The following is a 24,128-nucleotide window of genomic DNA, read 5'->3' on the forward strand; positions in this document are numbered from 1 at the left end:
CCTGTCCCCTCCCCTCCCCTCCCCAGCTTACCTTCGCGTGTCAGATTTTGACAAAAGACTGAATCAAATTTCTCACACACTCTCTCTCTCTTTCTGTCTTGTCGAGTTAACATTTATTCTGGCCCATCACAGAACAAATATATCAGATACAGCCTCCGAAAATCTTGCTTCTTTTCCATTTAAGACTTTACTTCCTACCTGTACAAAGTCCAAATCTAACCATAAAATACTGTTCTTGCATTTAGAATGGTTCAGATGGTGCACCCAAAAACTCTGCCTAAATATTTTTATACTGTCCAGAAAATGACAATTCAGTTAAGTGATTTGAGTGAGTCAATGACCATTGACTCACTCAAACCGCTATCTCACAAAACTATCTGTTTCTACTTCACATCTTTTCTGCAGATAAAGATACTGTTCCTCTGTACTAGTTTATGTATAGGAGCTGCTCAACATCTATTTATGGTCCAACTGCAAATCTCTCCTGAATCTGTTTCTGCATCTCCTTCATTCCATCTCTTCTCTTGAACAGTCTTCCTCACAGAGTGTTATTGAAAGAAAGACTACAGTCTCCAACTATTCAAAACGATCATTAACATGCCTCCCCTCCCTCTCTCTCTCTTTAATCTTTTCCATATTTGACACTACTGTACTACAGGTTTTACTCTCTCATTTATGGGAATGACATAGAATAAGATAAAATAAAGCAATTACAGGAGTGAGCAAGGAGGGGGAGGGGATCCATAGTAGTACTATCAGTTTATAAAGAGATTTTATGATGTCAAAAGGCAGCCTAAATATGTGATTAATTTCAAGACAGCAGTAAAGCAAAAGGAAAATTTTTTAGATAAATTCTGATGTTTCTTTTATGAGCATGTAAATGAACAGTGACATGATATCAAAGTTCATTAACATGCAGGTTCTTTTTATTTACATCTTATTAATTTTTCAATACTGATTTGAAATGTACAGAATTCTTAATTCAGATAAGGATGTTTCCAGTGTGTTTTAACATTTGGGGGGGGTGGGATTTATAGGTTGCTGTAATTATCAATTGTAGAGTGACATGAGGAAAGGTTAGGTTGTGGTAAATGTCAATTTAAGAACTGTATATTGCATTTTTGGTAGTTTTTATATATGGAAGAAGTTTATTGTTTCCTGTGTGTTGAATCAATGTTTGGAGAAGGGATTTTACTAATTCATAGGTTGTTGTATAAGGAGATAATGAGTTTTTATCAGTAACTTAGTATATTGCATAGTCTCTTGGATGCTCAAGTATTTTGCTGTTGGTGAGCTTTATCATCATCATCATTCCAGTTCCTGATATATATATATATATATATATATATATATATATATACACATACACCCTCAAGGAGTGTACTATTGTAGAGGATACTACAATAGTACTATACAATTGAGTTCACATTATCACTATCTTCTATCAATAATTTTCCTCCAAATTAGTCAACTACTTGTCAGCATTCCAATACTATTCAGTTCTTATATTTATATCTTCTAGAGCACTTATGACTGCATTAATCCACCTAGATCTTACTGGGTTTTTTTTTCCCCCTGCCATCCTGGTATCAAACGACCTGTCTTGCTAACCTGTCATCTTATGTTTAACCATTATGTTTAGATAACCATACCATCTGAGATCAGCTCTGATCACACATTTATGAATGCTAACAATGTTATGTTCCTTCCTAATATCTTCATTTTTAATACGATTCTACTATGAATGTCATCTGTTCATCCCCCTAATTTTTCTCAGAACTCTCATACATGTGGTCTCCAGTTTTTAATCAACTGTTTTATTTCTAATCTAATATTCAGATCCATAAGTTAAAATTGGTTTGAACATTGTCTTGTATATGGATAGTTTAATATTTGAGCTAATTTCTGTCTTATTCCATATAAATTTATTCAACTAGCTTCCCATCATACTAGCTTTATTTATCCATATTTAATTTTCTATCTTTATTAAAAACTATATCTAAATAGTTAAAATATTTTACTTGTTCAATAGGTTCTTCATTGATAAGTTATCCACATTCCTATTTTCATAGTCTGCATTTTTATTGCTGATTTTCATGCCAAATTTGTCATGATACTATTAAAATGAGTTAAAGAATCCTGGAGACTTGCACTAGATTTTTTTTAGGAATATAACATCATCTGCATAAAGCAAAGAGCTAATTTTGATATGTCTGATTTTGATATGAGGTTTAATACTACTTTCTTTCATAATGGGATCCAAATAGAAGATGAATTTGAGTAGATATAGTGTGCATCCATGTCTTATTTGCTCCCAAGTATGTAAAATTCTTAACTTCTTCTATAGCATGCTGATTAATTTTGATCTCTTTATGGAATTTGCTGTTTAGTGTAAGCACTTTAAGTACACACATAGTAAGATGGAAATTGCATTATCATAGATTTTGCAGTATCAACTGCAAAATCCATGCTCTGCCTCTAATCAAGGGAAAGTAACCATGCAGTCTTGTTCTGAGAGGTTGCTAAATATGTGGAATTCTCAGTCAAGAAAAGATTTACATGGAACTATAACTGACATTATGACAAACTTAGGAGGTAACTTGGAGCTGTACCATGGCATAAAAAGTTCATGAGAAGTCCATGTCAATAGTTCACAAGAAGTGGATAGGGATTGTAGAGGCTAAATCACTGAAAGAAAAATCAAGCAAGTAAAAGGACAGAGAAAATCCTAAAGAGTATTTTTGCTAAGTAGGTGGAGCAGAATCAAAGTAGAAAACAGGTTTAAGAAGATGAGATTTAAAAGGTGGGTTATTGAGAAATTCTGGTTGAAAGCAATTTGAATGTCTCAATCATATCTCCCCTTTTCCTCCTATCAACTAATTTCTGCAACCCATAAATCTTCAACCTGTTCTCATATGGTTCATTCCATAGACCTGCTATCATCTTACTCACTCGCCTCTGGATCCTCTCCACCTCCTCTTCATCAAGAATGAACCTAGGTGACCAAATCTGGGCACAGTAGTTGAGACGAGGTCTTATCAAGGCTAGGTACAGAGGTACAATAACTTGCTTGTCTCTGCTCGTCAAGGTATTTTCAACAACCAAGTAAGTTGATGAGCTGATTTATCTACTTTTGCAATGTGCTGCCTAAACTTTATCTCCCTATCCACCAACACTCCCAAGTTCCTGGCCTCATCAATCTCCTGGAGTACAGTTCCACCAATGTGGTATACTGCTGCTAATCTTTTCACCTCAAAATGCATAACCTTACATTTTGACACATTAAATTGACATCCATTCTCCTTAGCCCAGAACACCAATCTATCCTCCTGCAAGATTTTGACATCTTCTGCATTCATTATTGCCCTACCCAACTTTGCATCATCAGCGAACAAATGAACTGTTCCTCTTAGATCCTTCCCTATATCGTTAATGAACAAATTAAACAGCAGTGGTCCAAGAACAGAACCCTGTGGCACACCACTAGTCACAGGCTGTCTTTTGGACTCTACTCCTGAGTAAACTACTCTCTGGTATCTTTCCATCACCCACCCACCTATCCATCTCACCAACCCTATATCCATTCCCATACGTTGTAGTTTACGGATTAGAATTTCATGTGGTATCCTGTCAAATGCCTTAGCCAGGTCCAGCAGTATCACTGTAAACCCATTACCCTTATCCAGTTCAGCCGTCACTGTGTTATAAAACTTGAGCAAGTTACTGAGGCATGATCTACCCTTCACAAAGCCATGCTGTCCTCCGTATCTCATTTTCATACAGTATCTCATTTTCATCAATCCATTCCTGTATTTTACCCTTGACTACTTTCTCCAAGACCTTGACAACGACTCCTGATATGCTGATTGGTCGGTAATTTGCAATTGTAGACTTGGATCCTCCTTTATGCAGTGGAACTATTTTCCCCTCTCTCCACACCATCGGGACTAAACCAGACCCGAGATTTAGATTAAACAACATGGTCAAGGGTACTGATAATTCTTTAGCCGCTTCATGCAAGACCCGTGCCAGTATACCATCCAATCCCACAGATGTATTCACATTAAGGTTCTGTAATAGACTATTCACCTCTACTTCATTCATCACAATTCTCGTATAAACTAATGGTTCCTTCATTTTTTCAATGTCACCACCTGGATGATATACTTTTGTAAAGTGCTCACTCAGTAACTCCACTATATCTGCTGATTCAGTGACCTCCCTACCATCGGCGTTCCTTAAAATCATTTTGCTGTGTACAGTTTTTGTTCTGCTTGCAACATATTGAAAGAAATGTTTGGGATTCTCTTCAGCTTGCATAGCTAGTTTCCTTTCATAATCCACTTTTGCTTTTCTCACCATGCTCGTTATCCTTCTGGCCTGTGCTTTATACCGTTCATGTGCCTGCAGGTCACCTTTCTCCTTAAATTACTTCCACAGTTCTTTCTTTTTTTGCAGCTCAAGCTTAATGATGTTATTCATCCATTTAACCCCTACTCGTTTTACTATTCAGACCCTAGGTATACAATCAGCCATAACCTCCTGTAAATGCTCCTTGACCACTTTCCATGCTCTATTGACATCCAGCCTTTGCAGTTGTACATGCCATGGCACTGATCCAAGAGCAATCTCCTTAGCTTGTCATACTTGCCAGCATGGTAATTCCACATATTCCCTGTCTTAATCAAAAATTCCACACCTTTAGCCACCTCCCAGGTCAAGACATTATGATCACTCTCACCAATAGGTGGCAACATGGTCATATTAATTACAGTCAAATTCTCAGATGCTATTACAAGGTCAAGCACTCTCACACCCCTAGTATTTTCAATTACATGCTGTCTCAGATAGTTATCCCTTAATAATTGAATAAAATCCATTTCCTTCCTCACATGTGTCCTTTCTTCCTTCCAATCAATGTTACCATAGTTGAAATCCCCCATAATAATTACCTTCCTTCCACTCATTTCATCAATTTGTTTATGCATAACTGGCAGAACAAAATATACAGTTGGGTGCTGCTATAGACCAGGTGATGGAATAGATGGTGGAGATAGCAGCACCCAACTGTATATTTTGTTCTGCCAGTCTCAATCTCACACCAAATAGCCTCCAATGAGCTCTTTTCACTATCCTGCAATACAACTTCAATTCTCCTTGGCTGAAGTTCATCAGTTATCATCAATAACCCTCCTCCTCCCATTTTATTCTCTCTGTCCCTCCTAAACACACTATAACCTACACATTCTATCCCACTAACTACATCATCTTCTGTCAGCCATGTTTCACTAATGCCAATAACCTGTGGCCAGGAAGAGCCAATCAAGGCCAAAAATTCTTCCTTCTTGTTCCTAATACTCCTGGTATTAGTATACATGAAATGCAGAGGTCCCTTTGTCCCACCCCTATCTTGATGCGTTATTCTAACTATCCCATTCTAATTTTTTGTCCTTAGTACTGGCTCAGGTACATTATATACATTCTTACGCTCAGCTGTCTCACTGATGTCCGCATATCCACTCCCCCCCCCTCCTTGGTAGTTCTAGTTTCCCTGGTTTTGCACATCCATTTTCACTTCATTCGGCAACACGTTTTCCAGTCTCTGCACACCAAATCCATTCAAATGCAGGCCATCCATCTTGTATAAATCCTTTCGCCCATCAAACTCATTCCACACATCCACGAATTCCACACCACACCGTCTGCATAACCTGCGCATAATGTCATTTGCGATTATGGCCCTCCTTCTAAACTCCTCTCTGTCATACCGCAGCAACAGACTCACCACAGCAACAGATTCTAACTCTGTCACTCTTTTCTTTTACTACCTTTAACAATACTTTCAAGTCCCCTCTCACAAAAAATTTATCTGCTTTCAATTCATTCATACCTGCCACAACTATCAATTCTTTCACCCTCTGTTTTTGCGCGCTAATACTCTCACTTACATCCTTAAATTTTGCAAACGGTAAGTACGATTTAGTTAAACTCCCATCTATCACTCCTCTTAATAACGAGTCAGCATGCAACACTCTTTCCTTCATTTCAGAAACTCTCCCACTCTTACGCTTATTTTTCCTTTCAAACACTTGTTTATTTACATTGGCTGAATCACACTGGAAAGAGTTTTGCAGGTGCTCTAATTGCCACTGTACATTTTGTATCACTGCGTGCAACCTAGCGATCTCACTCCCTACAAATAATTCCTCATTTTTTTCATCATTTAAACCATTTTCTCTCTCTGTATAGTTGCTTTCACTCTTTCTTTGATCACCACTCTCATTGCCATCTTGTACAACATCGCAATTCCCTATCAAGCCACTATTTTCACTCACATTCTGGCTTTCTTCAACCATAACTATCTCACGACCTGACACATACTTCAACTCCTCACTTTGCTTACTCTTTCTGCACATTCTCCCACCAATCATCACTTTCAATCCTAACTCCAGCCTCCTTCGGGAATGCATACATCCCACACACTCACATCATATTGGACAAACTCCCTCACATTACAGTTTTTGAACAAAGGCGTTGTATTTTTGGACGCCATTATCTTACGTCGCATTGCCGCCATGTGCTATTCTATGAAACACATCGTTAAAATTAAATAAAAGAGAATTCACACCAAAACCACACAGACACAACAAGCTACCAAAATTAGACAATGACAATATTACGTTATGATTTAAACCTATATTCCAATTTTCATTCAAAATTATACTTAGCTTTCGGAAGCTCTCTGAAAACACTCAATGAGGATCGGCTGAGGGAGTGTGGACTGCAGAGTTTGGTAGATAGAAGAATGAGAGGTGATATGATTGAGACTTTTAAACTGTTGAAAGCTGGTCACAGGGTTGACACTGGGGAGTTCTTTTGCTTGGTTGAACAGAGGGAAGGAGTGATGACAAGAAGCCATCCCTGGAAGTTACAAAAGGAAACCATGAGCAAGAGGGTTAGGAGTGGTTTCTTTTCATGGCAGGTGGTTGAACCATGGAATGCATTGCCTGATGGAGTGGTGAGAGTGAGAATGGTCAATGCATTTAAGGAGTAGTATGATAGACTTTGTGTTTCCTAGGAGGGACCTCCCTCAATGAGTCTTGATAGACTTTGTGTTTCTTAGGAAGGACCTCCCACGATGAGTCTTTTGACTGCACAGAGGCCTGGATAATAAAAATAATAACAATAATCATCTTCAAAACAATCAACCAAATCTGCCTGCTACTGTCCTCTTAACCCTTTTTTTCACTACCATATTTGCCACATTCAATGCCCTGGTAACTTATCCTAGTTTAGAAAACAGGCCATTCAGCTGATTAGACTTCACATGCCCAGATTTGCCCAGCAAGGAACTGGAACTAGATATAGGATTCTTTGGGATAATACATGGGGTTCTGCCATAGCTACCAGGAGCTTAGAGCAAACTGGCAGCAGTTAACATTGGGCGACGGCAGTGGGAAAACAAACCTCCTGGGTTTCAGGAAGGAACCCTGCAAAACAGTAGGTGAGGAGTCAAGGCCCAAAAAGTCCAGAACCACGTGCTACATTGCCTTTTATTCCATTTTTCTTCCTTTCTTCTTAAGTAAGGGTATTCCAAAATTAGCCAGAAGCAATGAAAGATTTGATGTCATTGCTTGCCGCTTGACCTTACGATTTTGGTGGCATTCAGCGCTAATCTAGCTTAACTCTCATTAAGTTCTTAACAACAAGTCTAAAGTGCAGGTGCATTTTAACAGCAATTTATACTTTGACATTTTTATATTATTACAACTAACTAAGTAGTACATTTTTTTCTTATAATTTCAGACAAAAAAATATTGTAAAATATTTAGCAAAAATTCTCTAAAAAAATTATTTCTCGCGATATTTTAAAAATTGTAATTTTTATATCGTATCTTTATTTTTATTTTATCTTTAGTTATCTTTCTATTATATTATTTTTATTAAATCCTTTTCGGTTGCTACTTTGTAAAATATTTACTTTGTTTCACTTTTCCTTTTATCTATTCTTTTCTCTATCTATTTACATCATTACCTAACATTATTTCTTGCCCCCACCCACCCCTTTTTTCTGCTGTTAGTTAGACCTCACATTGTAAGTCTATCTAACGTAACGGTCCCTGAGCAATCACACAAATCTGGATAGATTGCTGTTCTGAACGAGTCAGTGTGTCCCAGTGTAGATAGTAGCAGGGGTGGCTTCTTGTTGGAATGGGTACTTGGGAGAAGGGGGGGGGGGACGATATCAGGTAACGATGAGCCCAGTGCAGTCTAGAGGGGATAATGCTGGGTATAGAAACCATGGCATTTTTATGCTTTATATCAATGCCAGGAGTATTAGAAATAAGGGAGAAGAATTGGTGGCACTGATAGCATCAGCCTGGCCAAAGATTATTGGGATCACAGAGACATGGTTTACAGAAGAGGATATAATAACAGGAATAGAAGTCGCTGGGTACAGCATTTTTCGGCAGGATAGGAAGGGAAAGCGTGGTGGTGGAGTACTGCTTATGATAAGTGACGACCTATGTCCTCTAAGAGTGGAGGTTTTGGAAGGCTGTGACACTAATGATTCTGAAAGCATATGGTGTGAGGTGGAGGTGAGCAAGACAAGATATTTAGTGGGGTGTTGCTACTGACCAAGGAGCACAGAGGGTGGGGACCAAGAGATGCTCAGACAGTTGAGTGTGGCAAGTGAAAGAAGAACGATTGTTATGGGAGATTTTAATGACAGCAGTATAGATTGGGGAAAGGAAGATGCATGTAGCAATATGGGAATGGAATTTCTAGAATTCTTGAGGGACAAATGTCTTAGCCAACATGTAACAGAGGGAATAAGAGGTTCAAGAGTTTTGGATTTGGTTATAGCATCCGAAGAACTGATAATAACTGAGATGACGTCTCTCCCACCAGTTGGAGAGAGTGACCATACGGTTTTGATTTGGAAAATGAATAGACATGAAGGAGTATCAAAGAGATGGGAACATATGTGGAATTATAAAGCAGGTGATTATAATAGTCTTAGACGTCAACTTGGGGAAGTTTCGTGGAGGGAGGAATTGGAAGGCTGGGATATCATTAGTGCTTGGGAAACTGTGAAGGAATATTTGTTAGCAGCAATGGTAAGCTGTATTCCATGATTGTATTGGACACAATTTGGAGTAAAGTGGATGACAAACAATATTAATCAGGAGCAACATGCGAAAAGAGGCTATGGAAAAGATATAAGGAGATAGGTGAAGAAAGATGCATGAAGAATATAAGACACAGGCCAGAAGAGTGACTAGTATAGTAGGAAGGCGAAACTGGAATAATGGAAAAAGATTGGCCCTTAGATTCAAGGAAAATCCTAGGGAATTTTTTAGCTATGTCGCCAGTAGGAAGAGAAATGACTGTGGAAGAATGACAATGTGGGATAAAAATGGGAATAGAGTGATTGATGTAGAGGGCATAGTGGAATTGTTCAATGAACACTTTATTGGAGTATTTCATCCTGGAGGAGTCAATTTGAATACCAGAGGTATAGAGCAGGTTCGAGGTTTAGAGATACAGGAGGAGAGTGTGTTCCACATAATGAGTACTCTGGATGTTAGTAAAGCTGTGGGACTGGATGGTATTTCACCACGAGTTTTGAGAGAATGTGCTAAAGAACTGACAGTGCCCTTGACCTGGCTTTTCAATGAAAATCTGGCTGCGGGAAAGGTGCCAATGGAATGGAAGGAAGGTAAGATAGTGATATTGCATAAGGGCGGTAGCAGACTGGAATTGTCTAATAATAGGCCAGTTTGCGTGTCATCAGTAGTTAGTAATATCTTGGAGAAAGTAGTGATGGACCATATACAGTATTGGGCAGTGAGGGCAATGTTATCAGTGAGAGTCAACATGGATTAGTGAAGGGGCGCTCTTGTTTTAGCAATATGCTAGCCTTTTATGATAAAGTTACAAGAGCATTAGATGAGGGAAAAGCATATACTGCCATTTTCTTAGACTTAGCAAAAGCATATGACAGGGTGCCACATGATAAGCTGATATTTAAGTTGCAGCACATTGGTCTGGATGTCAGATTGGTCAACTGGATTCAGGATTGGCTGTCCGATAGATATCAGAGAGTTGTGTATGGTGGAGCAATATCAAAGAGGGAAAAGGTTACAAGTGGGGTTCCACAGGACTCAGTACTGGGACTTATATTGTTTAACCTTTATATCAATGCTATTGTCTGTGGATTGCAAGGGAATATTCGGTTGTTTGCAGAGGGACCTCCCTCGATGAGTCTTGATAGACTTGTGTTTCTTAGAAAGGACCTCCCACGATGAGTCTTTTGACTCCATTGAGGCCTGAATAATAATAATAATAATAATACCAAACTGCTTCATCAAAGCATCTTTAAATATGAACAACTGCTGTTCAAAGAAAACTTTGAAGCCTCATTTCACTATCTGAATCTTAATCATAATGATGGGCTTTTTATTCCAAAAGTTTGCAAAACTGTAATTCCCAGTTGTGTAATTTTTTTTCTCTCTTACAGTTGCATTTGTAAAGATAACCATTGTTAGCATACAGTTATAATTGATTGCATTAGAATTTCCTATTGTTTCTTAGTTTTAAGTATTGACAACATTTTGCGACTCGAAATGAATTTTATATTCACTGTGATCACAAATTCTTCTTCAGTTAATACCAATAATTGTAGAGTAGATGCCCTCCCTTGATGAGTCTTTGGACTCCCTGGAAGTGTTACATAATAATAAAGTTAATAAATATTATTTTTATTACTTTTATGGCTATTATAGCCTGTTTTTGTTTAATAGTGTCCCTTATTTTAAATACATCGGCTTTTTTACTCAAGAAAATTTTTAGGGCATTATAAAGTGTATTTTAAAGGAAAATTTTGTACATACCTTGTTTAGATCCTAGGATGTTAGTTAGGCCGTTGGGGGGGGGGGGGGGGGATGTGAGGGAAATGTTTGATGTAAGGCGGGAAGAATAATTTTGAAAACCTGGGTTTTTTCTAAAATATATATATATTATTATACTCAAGGGCGCTTCTTTGGGGAAGGATTTTATGGGAAAACTGGGGCAGGAGAGAGCGAGAACATTTTCTCAGAAATAATAGCAATACCAAATATTATTTATTTTTCTTATCATTCTGTGTTGTAATCAATACCGTGAAAATAAATTAACATGTATAATGTCAGTCCTTCTTCTATCCACCCAGCTCTACATCCACATCCCCTAGGCAGAGGGGATGTGGATGTAGAGCTGGGTAGATAGAAGGAGATGTGATATGATTGAGGCTTTTAAACTGTTGAGAGGTATTGAAAGTTTATTTTTCATTTGGTTAGACTATAATAAATTTAGTTTAATCTTTTATCCAAGTGTGAGCAAACAAAGTTTGCACCTGATAATATCTTCAGGACTGAATATGGTGTTGTACTATCTTACTGGGGTAAGGTAGTACAACACCTACCTTACCCCAGTAAGGTAGTACAACACCATATTCAGTCCTGAAGATATTATCAGGCACAAACTTTGTTTGCTCACACTTGGATAAAGGATTAAACTAAATTTATTATGTTGAGAGATAGTTAGAGGGTTGATACCGGGGAGTTCTTTTGTTTGGTGGAACAAGAAGCAAGGACAAGGGGCCATCTCTGGAAGTTATCAGCAAGAGGGTATGGAGTGGTTTATTTGCATGGAGGGTGGTTGAATTGCAGAATGCATTGCCTGATAGAGTAATGAGAGCACAAATGGTCAATGGGTTCAAGATGTGGTATGGCCAATCCTAGAAAACATTTTGTGTTTTCTAGGATTAGCCTCCCATGATGAGTCTTATGACTTCATAGAGGCCTGAATCATAATAATAATAATAATAATAATATGTGCCTTCATTATGTTACATAAGAACTCTTATTCTTCATCTTTATTTTTTAAGTGTTTCTGTTGGATTCTTTCTGTTGAAAGAATATTGAACAGAAGCACTCAAAATTTCTTTTTATTTTATTTCTTTCATTTAAATTCTCTTTCATGTTGAAAGTGGAATGGATGGACAAGAATAAATTTTGAACTGAGAAGTCAGTACAATGTTTGATATAATTTACCTGCTCTACTTAGTCCACATACAGAAAACTGACAGTATTTAAAATTTTAAATGTGATGTTATTTCATGGCTTATATGTTTTTCTCATTATGAGTTTAAAGTTTAGTTGAGCTCAATGCATATGTATCATTGTTTATTGCACAGTTTAAACTGAAAGAAAGTGTGTAAGAGTGAACTAATTATTACAGTTCAATAATTTCTATAGATTACCTAATGGGTTTGCATAAAATTAATGAATGAATAATAACTGAATAAATTTGACTATTAAATTATAAGGAATTTACAACGTATACTGGAATATTAATTAAAAGAAACTTTAATAAATACCTCCTATATTTTGGAAATGTCACATTGCCATCTTAATGGAAATATACAACTATGACACGTGCACGCAGACACTACAAAAAGCAAATGAAGCAGAAGAGAGAAAACTACTGTTGTTCCTAGAGTCCTAAAGGTGTCCCCTGGCTATATTGGGTTGTCTTGGTTGTTGGGCTGAAGTTCTCAAGATGCAGGAGGTATATAGGAGGTATTTATTAAAGTTTCTTTTAATTAATATCCCAGTATACGTTGTAAATTCCTTAAATAATTAAATAGTCATGTGTTACCAACGTATAAGCCTTTCTACATGAATAAATTTATTTGGACATAATGCTAAAACTTTATTTTTCACTTGGTTAGACTATAATAAATTTAGTTTAATCCTTTATCCAAGTGTGAGCAAACAAAGTTTGCACCTGAAAATATCTTCAGGACTGGGGTAAGGTAGTACAACACCAGGAAACTCATAACAAAGGTGGACCAAGTTAACATCACTCCTATCTCAGTATCTCCCATAATGCAAAATACATCTCCTTGCAAATATGTATAATAATAATAATAATAATAATAATAATAATAATTATTATTATTATTATTATTACGGGCCACTCCAAGGAGTCCTTAGACTCATCGAGGGAGGCCCTAAACATCATGCCTATCACACAACTATTTACCATTGACACAGCATCTATCATACTTTGCCTTGAACTCATTCACTGTCACAGCACTCACAACAAACTCAGGCAGCTTATTCCACTCATTATTCACCACTCTAAAAGTAAAAAACCCAGCTCTAACACCCTTACCAACCACATTCTTGCCCAGCTTCCATGGATGTCCCCTAGTCCTCCCACCACCAGTCCTGTTCTCAAAAATATCCTCGGAATTAATCCTATAGAAACCCTTCAGCAATTTGAATGTCTCAATCATATCTCCCCTTTTCCGCCTATCAACCAATTTCTGCAACCCACAAATCTTCATAATATTCCGGTTTACATTATAAATTCCTTAAATAATTTAACAGTCATGTGTTACCAACGTATCATACTTTGCCCTGCCTTACAACCTGTTTTCATAAGGTTCATTCCATAGACCTGCTATCATCTTGGTCACTCGCCTCTGGATCCTCCCCATCAAGAAGAAACCTAGGTGACCAGATCTGGACACAGTAATCTAGATGGGGTCTTAACAAGGCTCGATACAGAGGAATAATAACTCTGCTCGTCAAAGTATTCTTCAACATCCAAGTGATTTGATGAGCTGATTTAGCCACTTTTGAGATGTGCCCCCTAAACTTCAACTCCCTATCCAGCAACACTCCCAAGTCCCTGGCCTCATCAATCTCCTGGAGTACAGTTCCACCAATGTGATATACTGCTGCTAATCTTTTCACCCCAAAATGCATAACCTTACATTTTGCCACATTAAATTGACATCCATTCTCCTTAGCCCAGACCACCAATCTATCCAAATCATCCTGAAAAATTTTGATATCTTCTGCATTCACTATTGCTCTACCCAACTCAGCATCATCAGCGAACAAATGAACCGTTCCTCTCAGATCATTTTCTATATCATTAATGAACAAATTAAACAGCAGTGGTTCAAGAACAGAATCCTGTGGCACACCACTAGTCACAGGTTGTCTTTTGGACTCTACTCCTGAGTAAACCACTCTCTGGTATCTTTCCATCAACCACCCTCCTATCCATCTCACCAACCCTATATCCATTCCCATATATTGCTGTTTACGGATTAGACTTCCATGTAGTATCCTGTCAAAGGCCTTAGCCAGGTCCAGCAGTATCACTGTAAACCCATTACCCTTATCCAGTTCAGCTATCACTGTGTTATAAAACCTGAGCAAGTTACTGAGGCATGATCTACCCTTCACAAAACCATGCTGTCCCCCCATACAGTATCTCATTTTCCTCAATCCATTCCTGTATTTTTTCCTTGACTAATTTCTCCAAGACCTTGATAATGACTCCTAATATGCTGATCGGTCAGTAATTTGCAACAGGAGTCTTGAATCCTCCTTTATGCAGTGGAACTATTTTCCCCTCTTTCTGCCCCTTTTGGACTAAACCAGACCCGAGACTCCGATTAAACAATAAAGTCAAGGGCACTGACAATTCTTTAGCCGCTTCACGTAAGACCTGTGTTGACAGGGCCGGCGGAAGCGGGCATGCAGAGCATGCGGTGCATGCGGGCACCGCTATGAAGGGGGGTGCCGCCGCTGGGACACGGTTCATAAGTTAATTTTTAAGAAACAAAATTTTTATCAAAAAAAACAAAAAATTCTTAGAATGATCAATATTAAAATAAATAAGGCGGATGCACCAAATAAAAAAAAAAAAAAATGTATATTGCTGCCTCTTTGATCAGCCAGCTGTTTACAATTTTGCAGTGACAGCAGGCTAAACTTGCCTGCAGAATGTTGTGTCTACTGCAGTCTATCTAAAGTGCAACGGTGAACGGTTTTTATGCACAGAAACTAATTTTTGTACAAAACATTTGTTGCTAGTTAACCAGTCATATGGTACACATTTCAGTAGGCTACTGACAGTAGTGCAGTGTGGACCATTATTTCGTCTCTGTGTCATGTTTTGTAATAATTTCTTGTGGGTATAAAATAGAAATGGAATCAAAAATTTAAAAAAAAAAGTTATCTGGTGCACAAAATCATAAGCGTCATGCTGCAAAAGAAGCAGCTATTAAGAAACAAACTGGGAATCTTAATAAATTTGTTAAAATATTAAAATATTCTGATGCAGATTGTAACCAACTTGATACATCAGAAATCAGAGTTGAAGAACCGTGCACATCATCCAGTTTGCATGAAAGTACTATTGCAACTATTGAACAAGATAAGAAGACGCATGATTTAAGTGAAAAACAGTTAGGAGAAGATTTAGTTGTAGTTGACCACGAAACTAACACATTGTTAGTCTCTGTAAATTTAGAAGATCCAGGTGAATTGGGAAATATTGATGAAAAATTACGAGTTGTTTTAATTGAAATGGAGCCTGTTCAAAAGAAAAATATAATATATCCCTTTTGCTGTTTTTTGCTTTTGTTGCAAACTTTTTGCACCTACCGAATCAAGTAGTCTTGTAGAAGGTTATGATGATTGGAGAAATGTAAGTACATCTTTGCATAGACATGAGACTTTTAACTCGCATGAAAAATTTCTTAAAATGGAAGGAACTTGATAAAAATTTAAAAAACAAAACTACTATTGATTGCCAGACTCAACGCGTGTATGAAATGGAAAAGAAACATTAGACGAGTGTTTTAGAACGCTTGATTGAAATTATAAAATTCCTTCTTGGTAGCCAAAATTTAGCTTTTCTTGGTTGATAACCAAGCAGTGAATTTCAAGCCCTACAACAACAGAAAAGCACAAGACCATCAAGACGCCATTACGAAAGGAACAGCCAATCACAAACCGACATCATAAGGAGCAGCCAATCACAAACCGACATCATAAGGAGCAGCCAATCGCCCACAAACAATGTTAGGAGCAACCAACCACCATCGGATCACTGCTTGGTTATCAACCAATCAAACCACAATCTCACCCAATGTGAACTCTCGCTGCTAAAGAAAATTTGAACTACACCATTGCTCCGAGGTTAGTAAACAAACTTGATATCATGTATAATATCGAGAGAGGTTTAAGATCCCTCCCCACCATTCTGGCTGATAAAATACGAATGGAAACATCGTGTATACTAAATTCAAACAAAAAACTAAGCACCAACTTAAACAAAAGCGAAAATCTTGCCCTTAAATCCTTAAAAAATAACCAAGACATTATAATCACAAAAGCAGATAAAGGCAATGCCACTGTCCTTTTAGACCGTACAACATATATTGAAAAAATGAACCATTTAATATCGGACCACAACACCTACCAAATGGTAAACTACAACCCCACAAAACGTAACAAAAAGAAGACAACTGAATTAATCAAATCCTTCCACACATGGCCCAAAGAAACAACAAAAAAATTAATACCTCAATATGCCCATGCGCCCAGAATTTATGGCCTGCCAAAAATACACAAACCAGGCACACCGCTTCGTCCAATTGTTGAAAGAATTGACAGCCCAAATTATCACTTAGCCAAAAAATTAGCTGCTACACTCAAGGAATTGGTAGGTCAGTCCCATTCCTACATAAAAATACACGCCATTTCATTAATAAAATTAAAAACATTACACTCAACAACCAAGATTTATTAGTCTGCTTTGACATAACTTCCCTTTTCACCAATGTCCTGATCAATGACACGATCTTGCTCCTACAGAACATATTTCCACATGACATCACGGCCCTCTTTGCCCACGTACTCCACTCCGGATATTTCATGTGGCAAAACAATTTTTATCTTCAAAAAGAAGGTACAGCCATGGGCTCACCACTTTCTCCCCCAATAGCTAACTTTTATATGGAAGACTTTGAGCAATGTGCTCTAGAGACAGCATGTCTAAAGCCCAAAATTTGGCTCAGATACGTCGACGATATTTTTGCCATTTGGCCCCATGGCCACGAAGCTCTAAATACATTCCTTAGCCACTTAAACAAACAACACAAATGTATCCAATTCACCATTGAAATGGAAAAAAACAACTCTCTTCCTTTCCTAGACACACTTGTCACACGTCTTCCCTCTGGCTGTCTCTCCTTCTCAGTTTACTGACACAGGCCAATACATACACAAAAATTCTTACCACCACCCAACACAAAAACTAGGTGTCATAAGCACCCTTAAACACTAACTATTTGTTCTAATGAACAGGCTCTAAACCAGGAATACAAGATCATCAACCAAACATTTATCAAAAATGGATACAGTAAAAAAACTATTCACAAGATCCTCCATAAAGATACCAGTAAGAACAAAAAAGATTTCAAGAATGCTATTGCCATTCCTTATGTTAGAGGCATTTCTGAAAAAATAGACAGAACACTTTGCAAATACAACATTAAAACCACCTTTAAACCCCCAAATAAGTTAAGACACCTACTCAGTTCTTCTAAAGATCCTCTTCACACCTAGCACACCCAGGGGTATACAAAACGAAATTTAACGACACATTAAATATCTCCATTTTGGTAAAACCGGCCTTTCTGACCACGCACTCCAAACATACCACAGAACTGACTGGAAAAATACCATGTCCCTACACCGCACCAAAACCTGGTTTGAGAGAAAATTTAAAGAGTCATGTGAAATGCTCAAACACAACCCAAATCTCAACAAAAATGATGGCCTAACCATTTCAAGAATGTGGAGGACCCATCTACAACCTGTATAACAACCTATAACAGCAACTGAAATAAATAATTTTATAACAATCAGAACTATCTAGATATTAATACATGAGGACTTTAGCAGTTTATTGTAGTTGTATTTATTTATTTGTAATATATTTTTTTTAATTATTTTATTTTAATTTATTTTTTTTAATATATTTTTTTATTTTATTTATTTTTTTTTTTATTTTTATTATTTTTTTTTATCACTAGAAGTCAGGCTAGGAAAAAGGATTTATTAACTAGGTAGATTTAGTTTACCGGTATACAGGGCATGAGCATGTAGCTTGGTTCCTTATACAGTTGTATTCTTCCGATGATGACCTCAATATAGGGGTCGAAACGTCAAGTCTTATTTAATTAGTAATTAATAAAATAATCTGTTCGACACGTGTGTTTTTGTGTCCCTAAATTTACAAATATGAGTGCTGATCACCGTGTAACCTTAAAAGAAAAAATTATATGAAAGGAATAACGGCAATTTTTTAAAATTAGTTGAATTGTTTGCGAAGTTTGATCCCGTTATGGAAAATCATGTTGAAAGAGCCCTACAAAAACAATAGAGTACACTATTTGAGTAAAGACAGTCAAAATGAAATATTGGAAACTTTAAGTAATGCAATTAGGGATACAATTTTATTATCAATTCGAAAATCTAAATATTATTTCATAATTTTAGACTACATACTGTATGCAAGTAAAACAGAACAAATGACCATTATTATTCATTTTGTTTCTTGTGACAATGGAATTATCAAGATCAGGGAAAACTTTTTTAGGTTTTGCAGATATATCAGATTCCACAGGACATGGTTTATGTGCAACAATAATGGAACAACTGGAAAAATGGAACATTCCCATTGAAGACATGTGAGGTCAAGGGTATGATAATGGGGCAAATATGAAAGGGAAAAAACATGGGCTCCAAAATTTACTTTTGAACAAAAATCCTCGAGCTTTTCACGTGCCATGTGCTGCTCATACTCTAAATTTAATCATTAACGATGCAGCCAAAGTGAATGCAGATACAATTAGTTTCTTTGCAATTATTCAAGAAATATACAATTTCTTTTCATTCTCTTACAAACGTTGGGCAATCCTTTTAAAGTTCGTAAAAAAATTAACCTTGAAACAGCCATCAGAAACGCGATGGGAAAGTAAAATTAATGCAATCTGCCCTCTATAATATCAATTAGGAGAAATTTGCGATGCACTTTTTGAAATTTTAAAAAATGAAAATTTTAATAAAGAAACTCAGCAGGAAGCACAAACATTATGTGCTAAAATAAAGGACTACAAATTTATTTGCTCTCTTATAACTTGGTATGATTTACTTAACAGAATAAACCCCGTGAGTAAAATGCTTGAAGACAAAAATATGAACATTACACTTGCTTTAGAATCTATCGAAAATTTAAAAATATTCTTATAAGAATATCGATCAGATACAAATTTAAAGAAGTTCTAAAATTGGCAAAAGAACTGAGTGAAGAGGTGGATGGAGAACAAGAATTTAAAACTGATACGAAAGTTCAACAACGAAAGAAGACACGACAATTTGATACGAGCATCATGACAAAACGCCACAATCGCCAGAAGATAAATTTAGAGTGAATGTGTTTTATACACTTCTAGACGTTGCAATGTGTTCGTTAATAGAACGGTTTGAACAACTAAAAACATATTATGATAATTTCAATTTTTTGTATAGATTACTACAAATTAATAACGAAAATTTAGGAAAAAATTGTGATGATTTAAAGATTCTCTTGAAGGACGGTGACAATAAAGACGTAAATGCAATAGAACTATATGAAGAGTTATGTGCTTTCCGGGAAATTTTTCGGAAGGATAATTTAAATATTCAAAACCCTTTTGATATTCTTAATTTTATTATGTCCAATAATTTATCTTTCCCTAACTTTTCAATTGCTTTAAGAATACTATTAACCTTACCTGTTAGTGTAGCGAGTGATGAACGTTCCTTTTCCAAGTTGAAATTGATTAAAACCTACTTAAGAACAAGTATGCCAAAAAAAGCTTGTTAGTTTGTATTGAAAATGATGTATGTGCGGAATTAGACGTTAAGACCATTATTTTTAATTTTGTAAATATGAAATCAAAAACCCTAAAATTTAAATAAAAAAATTTCAAGTATACTTATGTAATTTAATTTTATTTTCTGTTATTCTGTAAAGATGTTATTTTTTGAATACTTATATTAAATGTTCTAATTATTTCTGAATAATTTTCTTATTTTCTCATCTATCTTGAGTTTCTTTTATTTTCCTAAAAGATAATTCCACTTGTAAAAATTATTAAAAAATTTTTACAACTTACTAAGAATTTAGTAAAATGTAAGAATTTTTTAAACTTTAGTTCAAATAAATTTTAACTTTAATTAAAATTCATTTTAATTTTGTTAGCGATTCGAGTTGGTGAGAAGGCTATAATCGCTGTATCATTATATTCAATGATTAAAGTGAAGTGGCTTTATCAAAATTTGCTTTAACTTTTGAGAATTTTTTGAATATTCGGGTTTTTAACGATTATCCTGCTAGTCAACACACTCAGTTCGTTACATTTAGCGAACCAACGTGTGGCTGTTATGTCAAAATTTATTTAAGAAATTTCAAATAATTAAAATTTTTATTATTGTAAAAGAACCACACACGGCCTGATCGTTACAGGGGCACTTAGATAGAAATTGCATGCAGGCAGCAAAGACCCTAGCGCCGGCTCTGCATGCTGATATACCATCCCATCCCACAGATGTATTCGCATTAAGGTTCTGTAATAGACTATTCACCTCCACTTCATTCACCACAATTCCCATATAAACTAATGGTTCCTTCATTCCTTCAATGTCACCACCTGGATGATATACTCTTGCAAAGTGCTCACTCAGTAATTCCACTATATCGACTGATTCAGTGACCTAAGTACCATTGGCCTTCCTTAAAATCATTCTGCAATGTACAGTTTTTCTTTTACTAGCAGCATATTGAAAGAACTGTTTGGGATTCTCTTTAGCTTGCATGGCTAATTTCTTTTCATAATCCATTTTTGCTTTTCTCACCACACTCATTACCCTTCTGGCCTGCGCTTTATACCGTTCATGCGCCTGCAGGTCACCTTTCTCCTTAAATTCCTTCCACAGTTGTTTCTGTTTTTGCAACTCAAGTTTAATGATGTTCTTCATCCATTTAACCCCTACTTGATTTACTATTCGGACTCTAGGTATACAGTCAGCCATAACCTCCTGCAAATGCTCCTTGACCACATCCAATGCCCTATCAACATCCAGCCCTTGCAGTTTACATGCCATGGCACTGAAACAGAAATCTCCTATGCTTGTCATACTTGCCAGCACGGTAATTCCACACGTAACCTGTCTTAATCGAAAATTTCACACATTTAGCCACCTCCCAGGTCAAGACCCTATGATCACTCTCACCAATAGGTGGCAATATGGTCATATTCATTACAGTCAAATTCTCAGATGCTATTACTAGGTCAAGCACTCTCGAACTCCTAGTATTATCCATTACATGCTGTTTCAGATAGTTATCCCTTAATAATTGAATAAAATCCATTTCCTTCCTCACATGTGTCCTTTCTTCCTTCCAATCAATGTTACCATAGTTGAAATCTCCCATAATTATTACCCTCCTTGCACTCATTTCATCAATTTGCCTATGCATAATGCATAGGCAAATTGATGAAATGAGTGCAAGGAGGGTAATTATCATCATCTCCTGTATATCTATTCCATCTCCTGGTCTATAACAGCACCCAACTGTACGTTTTGTTCCGTTAGTCTCAATCTCAAACCAAATAGCTCTTTTCTCTATCCTGCAATACAACTTCTATTCTCCATGGTTGCAGTTCATAAGCCATCACCAATAACTCCTCCCACCATTTTATTCTCTCTGTCCCTCCTGAACACACTATATCCTACACACTACACATTCAATCCCACTAACTATATTATCTTCTGTCAGCCATGTTTCATTAATGCCAATAACTTGTGGCCATTGACATTAATATTTGGCCTTGGAAGAGCCAACCAAGGCCAAAAATTGCTAATACTCCTGGCATTAGTATACATGAAATGCAGAGATCCATTTGTCCTCCCCATCTTGATGCATTATACTAACTATCCCATTCTGATTTCTTGTCCTTCGTACTGCCTCGGGTACATTATAAGCATTCTTAACTCAACTGCCTCACTGATGTCTGCATATCCACATCCTCCCCTCCTTAATAGTTCAAGTTTCCCTGATTTTGCACATCCACTCTCACTTCACTCAGCAACACTTTTTCCAGTCTTTGCACACCAAATCCATTGAAATGTAAGCCATCCATCTTGTACAAATCCTTTCGCCCATCAAACTCACTCCACACATCAACAAACTCTACACCACACTGTCTGCATAACCTGCGCATAAAGTTATTTGCGATCATGGCCCTCCTTCTAAACTCTTCTCTGTCATACCACGGCAACAGACTACTATCCTAACTCTGTGACTCTTTTCTTTCGCTACCTCTAATAATTCCTTCATGTAGCAAAGGCGGACCAAGCTAACAGGTTAGCTTGGTCCACCTTTGCTACGAGTTTCCCGGTGTTGTACTACCTTACCCCAGTCTTGTAGATATTTTCAGGCGCAAACTTTGTTTGCTCATACTTGGATAAAGGATTAAACTAAATTTATTATTTGGACATGAAATAATTTCTAACTTTTTTTTATAAGATTTGGTTGTGCTGAGTTGAATGCTTGAGTCTGAGATCAAAAAGAGTTTCTTAGGAATGAACCTGATTTAGCATTTTGGCATTTAAAACATATGATGCACCCAAAAAGGGAAATAATTTTTTAACAATTTCAAATACTTTACATGCATCTGCTCATTCTGTCATCCTCTTCTACCTACACTTTTTTTATTGTACCTAATGCTGTTTTTATTTCTTTCAAGCACCAGTATAAAAAAAACTGTGCATGTTTAATTTTCTATCTATTGAGTAGAAAATTGACAATTAAATCTCCTCACTCTAATTATATAACATCGAAATGAATGTTACTATATTATTTGAAGAGTTACTATATTATATGAATGTGACATTCATATAATATAGTATATTTTAATGTGATATTAAAAAAGTGGAACTAATTTCTCATATGTTTACAAAAATGCACCAACAATTGTCTACTTTTTTTTAAAATATAAATGACATTCAAGTATCTATTAAACTAAAACAAAATGGTTTAAAAATTATCACTCCATCAATTTACTGACCTTAGTTTTTATGTGTGTTTCTGGTATACCTTTCAATCTACAAAAGAATTCCAAATGTTCTTCTGGAAATAGATCCTCAAACAGGATATCTTCCTGAAGACAAACACCAATCATTTTTCTAATTTGCATGAGTTCATCAGGATTAGTGATATCTAGTCCAAAAATGTGTGCTTTGCCTGACGTAGGAGTCAGCTCTCCTGTCAGCATGTTTACTAAGGTCGTTTTTCCTGCTCCATTATGACCAAGAAGAGCTGTTATTTGTCCTTTATACACAGTTAAGCTAATATCTTAAAAAAAAAAAAAAAAAGAACAAATTAAAAATATATTGGTGGCATACAAAAAAGGTGAGTCCATGGGTCTACAGTGTTTTTTCAGCCAAACTAGATTTCAAACCTGATTTCATATATTCAAAAACATATTTCAATACATACAGGGTGTTCGGGATAAATTTGACAGTTTCGTAAGGAAAAAGAAAATCTTCTTTGTATCTATTAAATTTAATGAATTGACATAAAAACATTACAGGCAGAGTTAATTACAATACTATCAACAAGATTTACTCAAAACAACCACCATTAGCATCGATCACAGTTCAATTCTGCTTCGGAACCTCGAACAAGCTGATGCTACAGTCTCCCTGGGAAGGGCCGCAAAAACTGTTTTAATTTTATCCATTAACTGGGCTTTTGTATTACTGGAAGTGCGATTGGTGTCTTTTTCAACTGCGCCCCATACAAAATAATCCATGGGGTTAAGGTCTGGGGAGTTTGGAGGCCAAACATTTGGACTGGTGAAGTCGTAGAAATTTTCAGACAACCATTTTTGACTTTTCCCAGAGGTGTGGCAAGGGGCCGAATCCTGCTGCCATACATACGGCCTACCATTGGCTACCCTTGTTATCCAGGGCTTGACTACAGTTAGCAACTCCACGAACAAAGCCCGAATTCCAATGCCAGGGTTCTTCAACACCTGTTCCTGCAGATTTGCGAGGAATTCTGCTGTACGAACGCAATCAGATCGTCTGCTAGGGATCTTTCTTCTTGCTACATCCTCGTAGTCACCATTGCAAGTCTCTAGTTCATGCCTGATT

At 36.6% G+C, this 24,128-nt stretch overlaps 1 protein-coding gene across 1 annotated transcript in view; it reads right to left on the reverse strand.

Annotated features, from left to right (window-relative positions):
* The window catches only part of LOC150092928 (cholesterol transporter ABCA5-like), a 640,434-nt gene that overhangs the window by 402,176 nt on the left and 214,130 nt on the right, over positions 1-24,128 (reverse strand). The window contains exon 10 of the mRNA XM_090414108.1: positions 23,039-23,325. Within this exon, the coding sequence (XP_090270234.1) occupies positions 23,039-23,325 (287 nt within the window). The remainder of the gene's footprint in view (positions 1-23,038; positions 23,326-24,128) is intronic.

This window comes from Typopeltis vanoorti, chromosome 24 (assembly GCF_054136105.1).
Source record: "Typopeltis vanoorti isolate ZY-2024b chromosome 24, IOZ_Tvanoo_1.0, whole genome shotgun sequence".
NCBI lineage: Eukaryota > Metazoa > Arthropoda > Arachnida > Uropygi > Thelyphonidae > Typopeltis > Typopeltis vanoorti.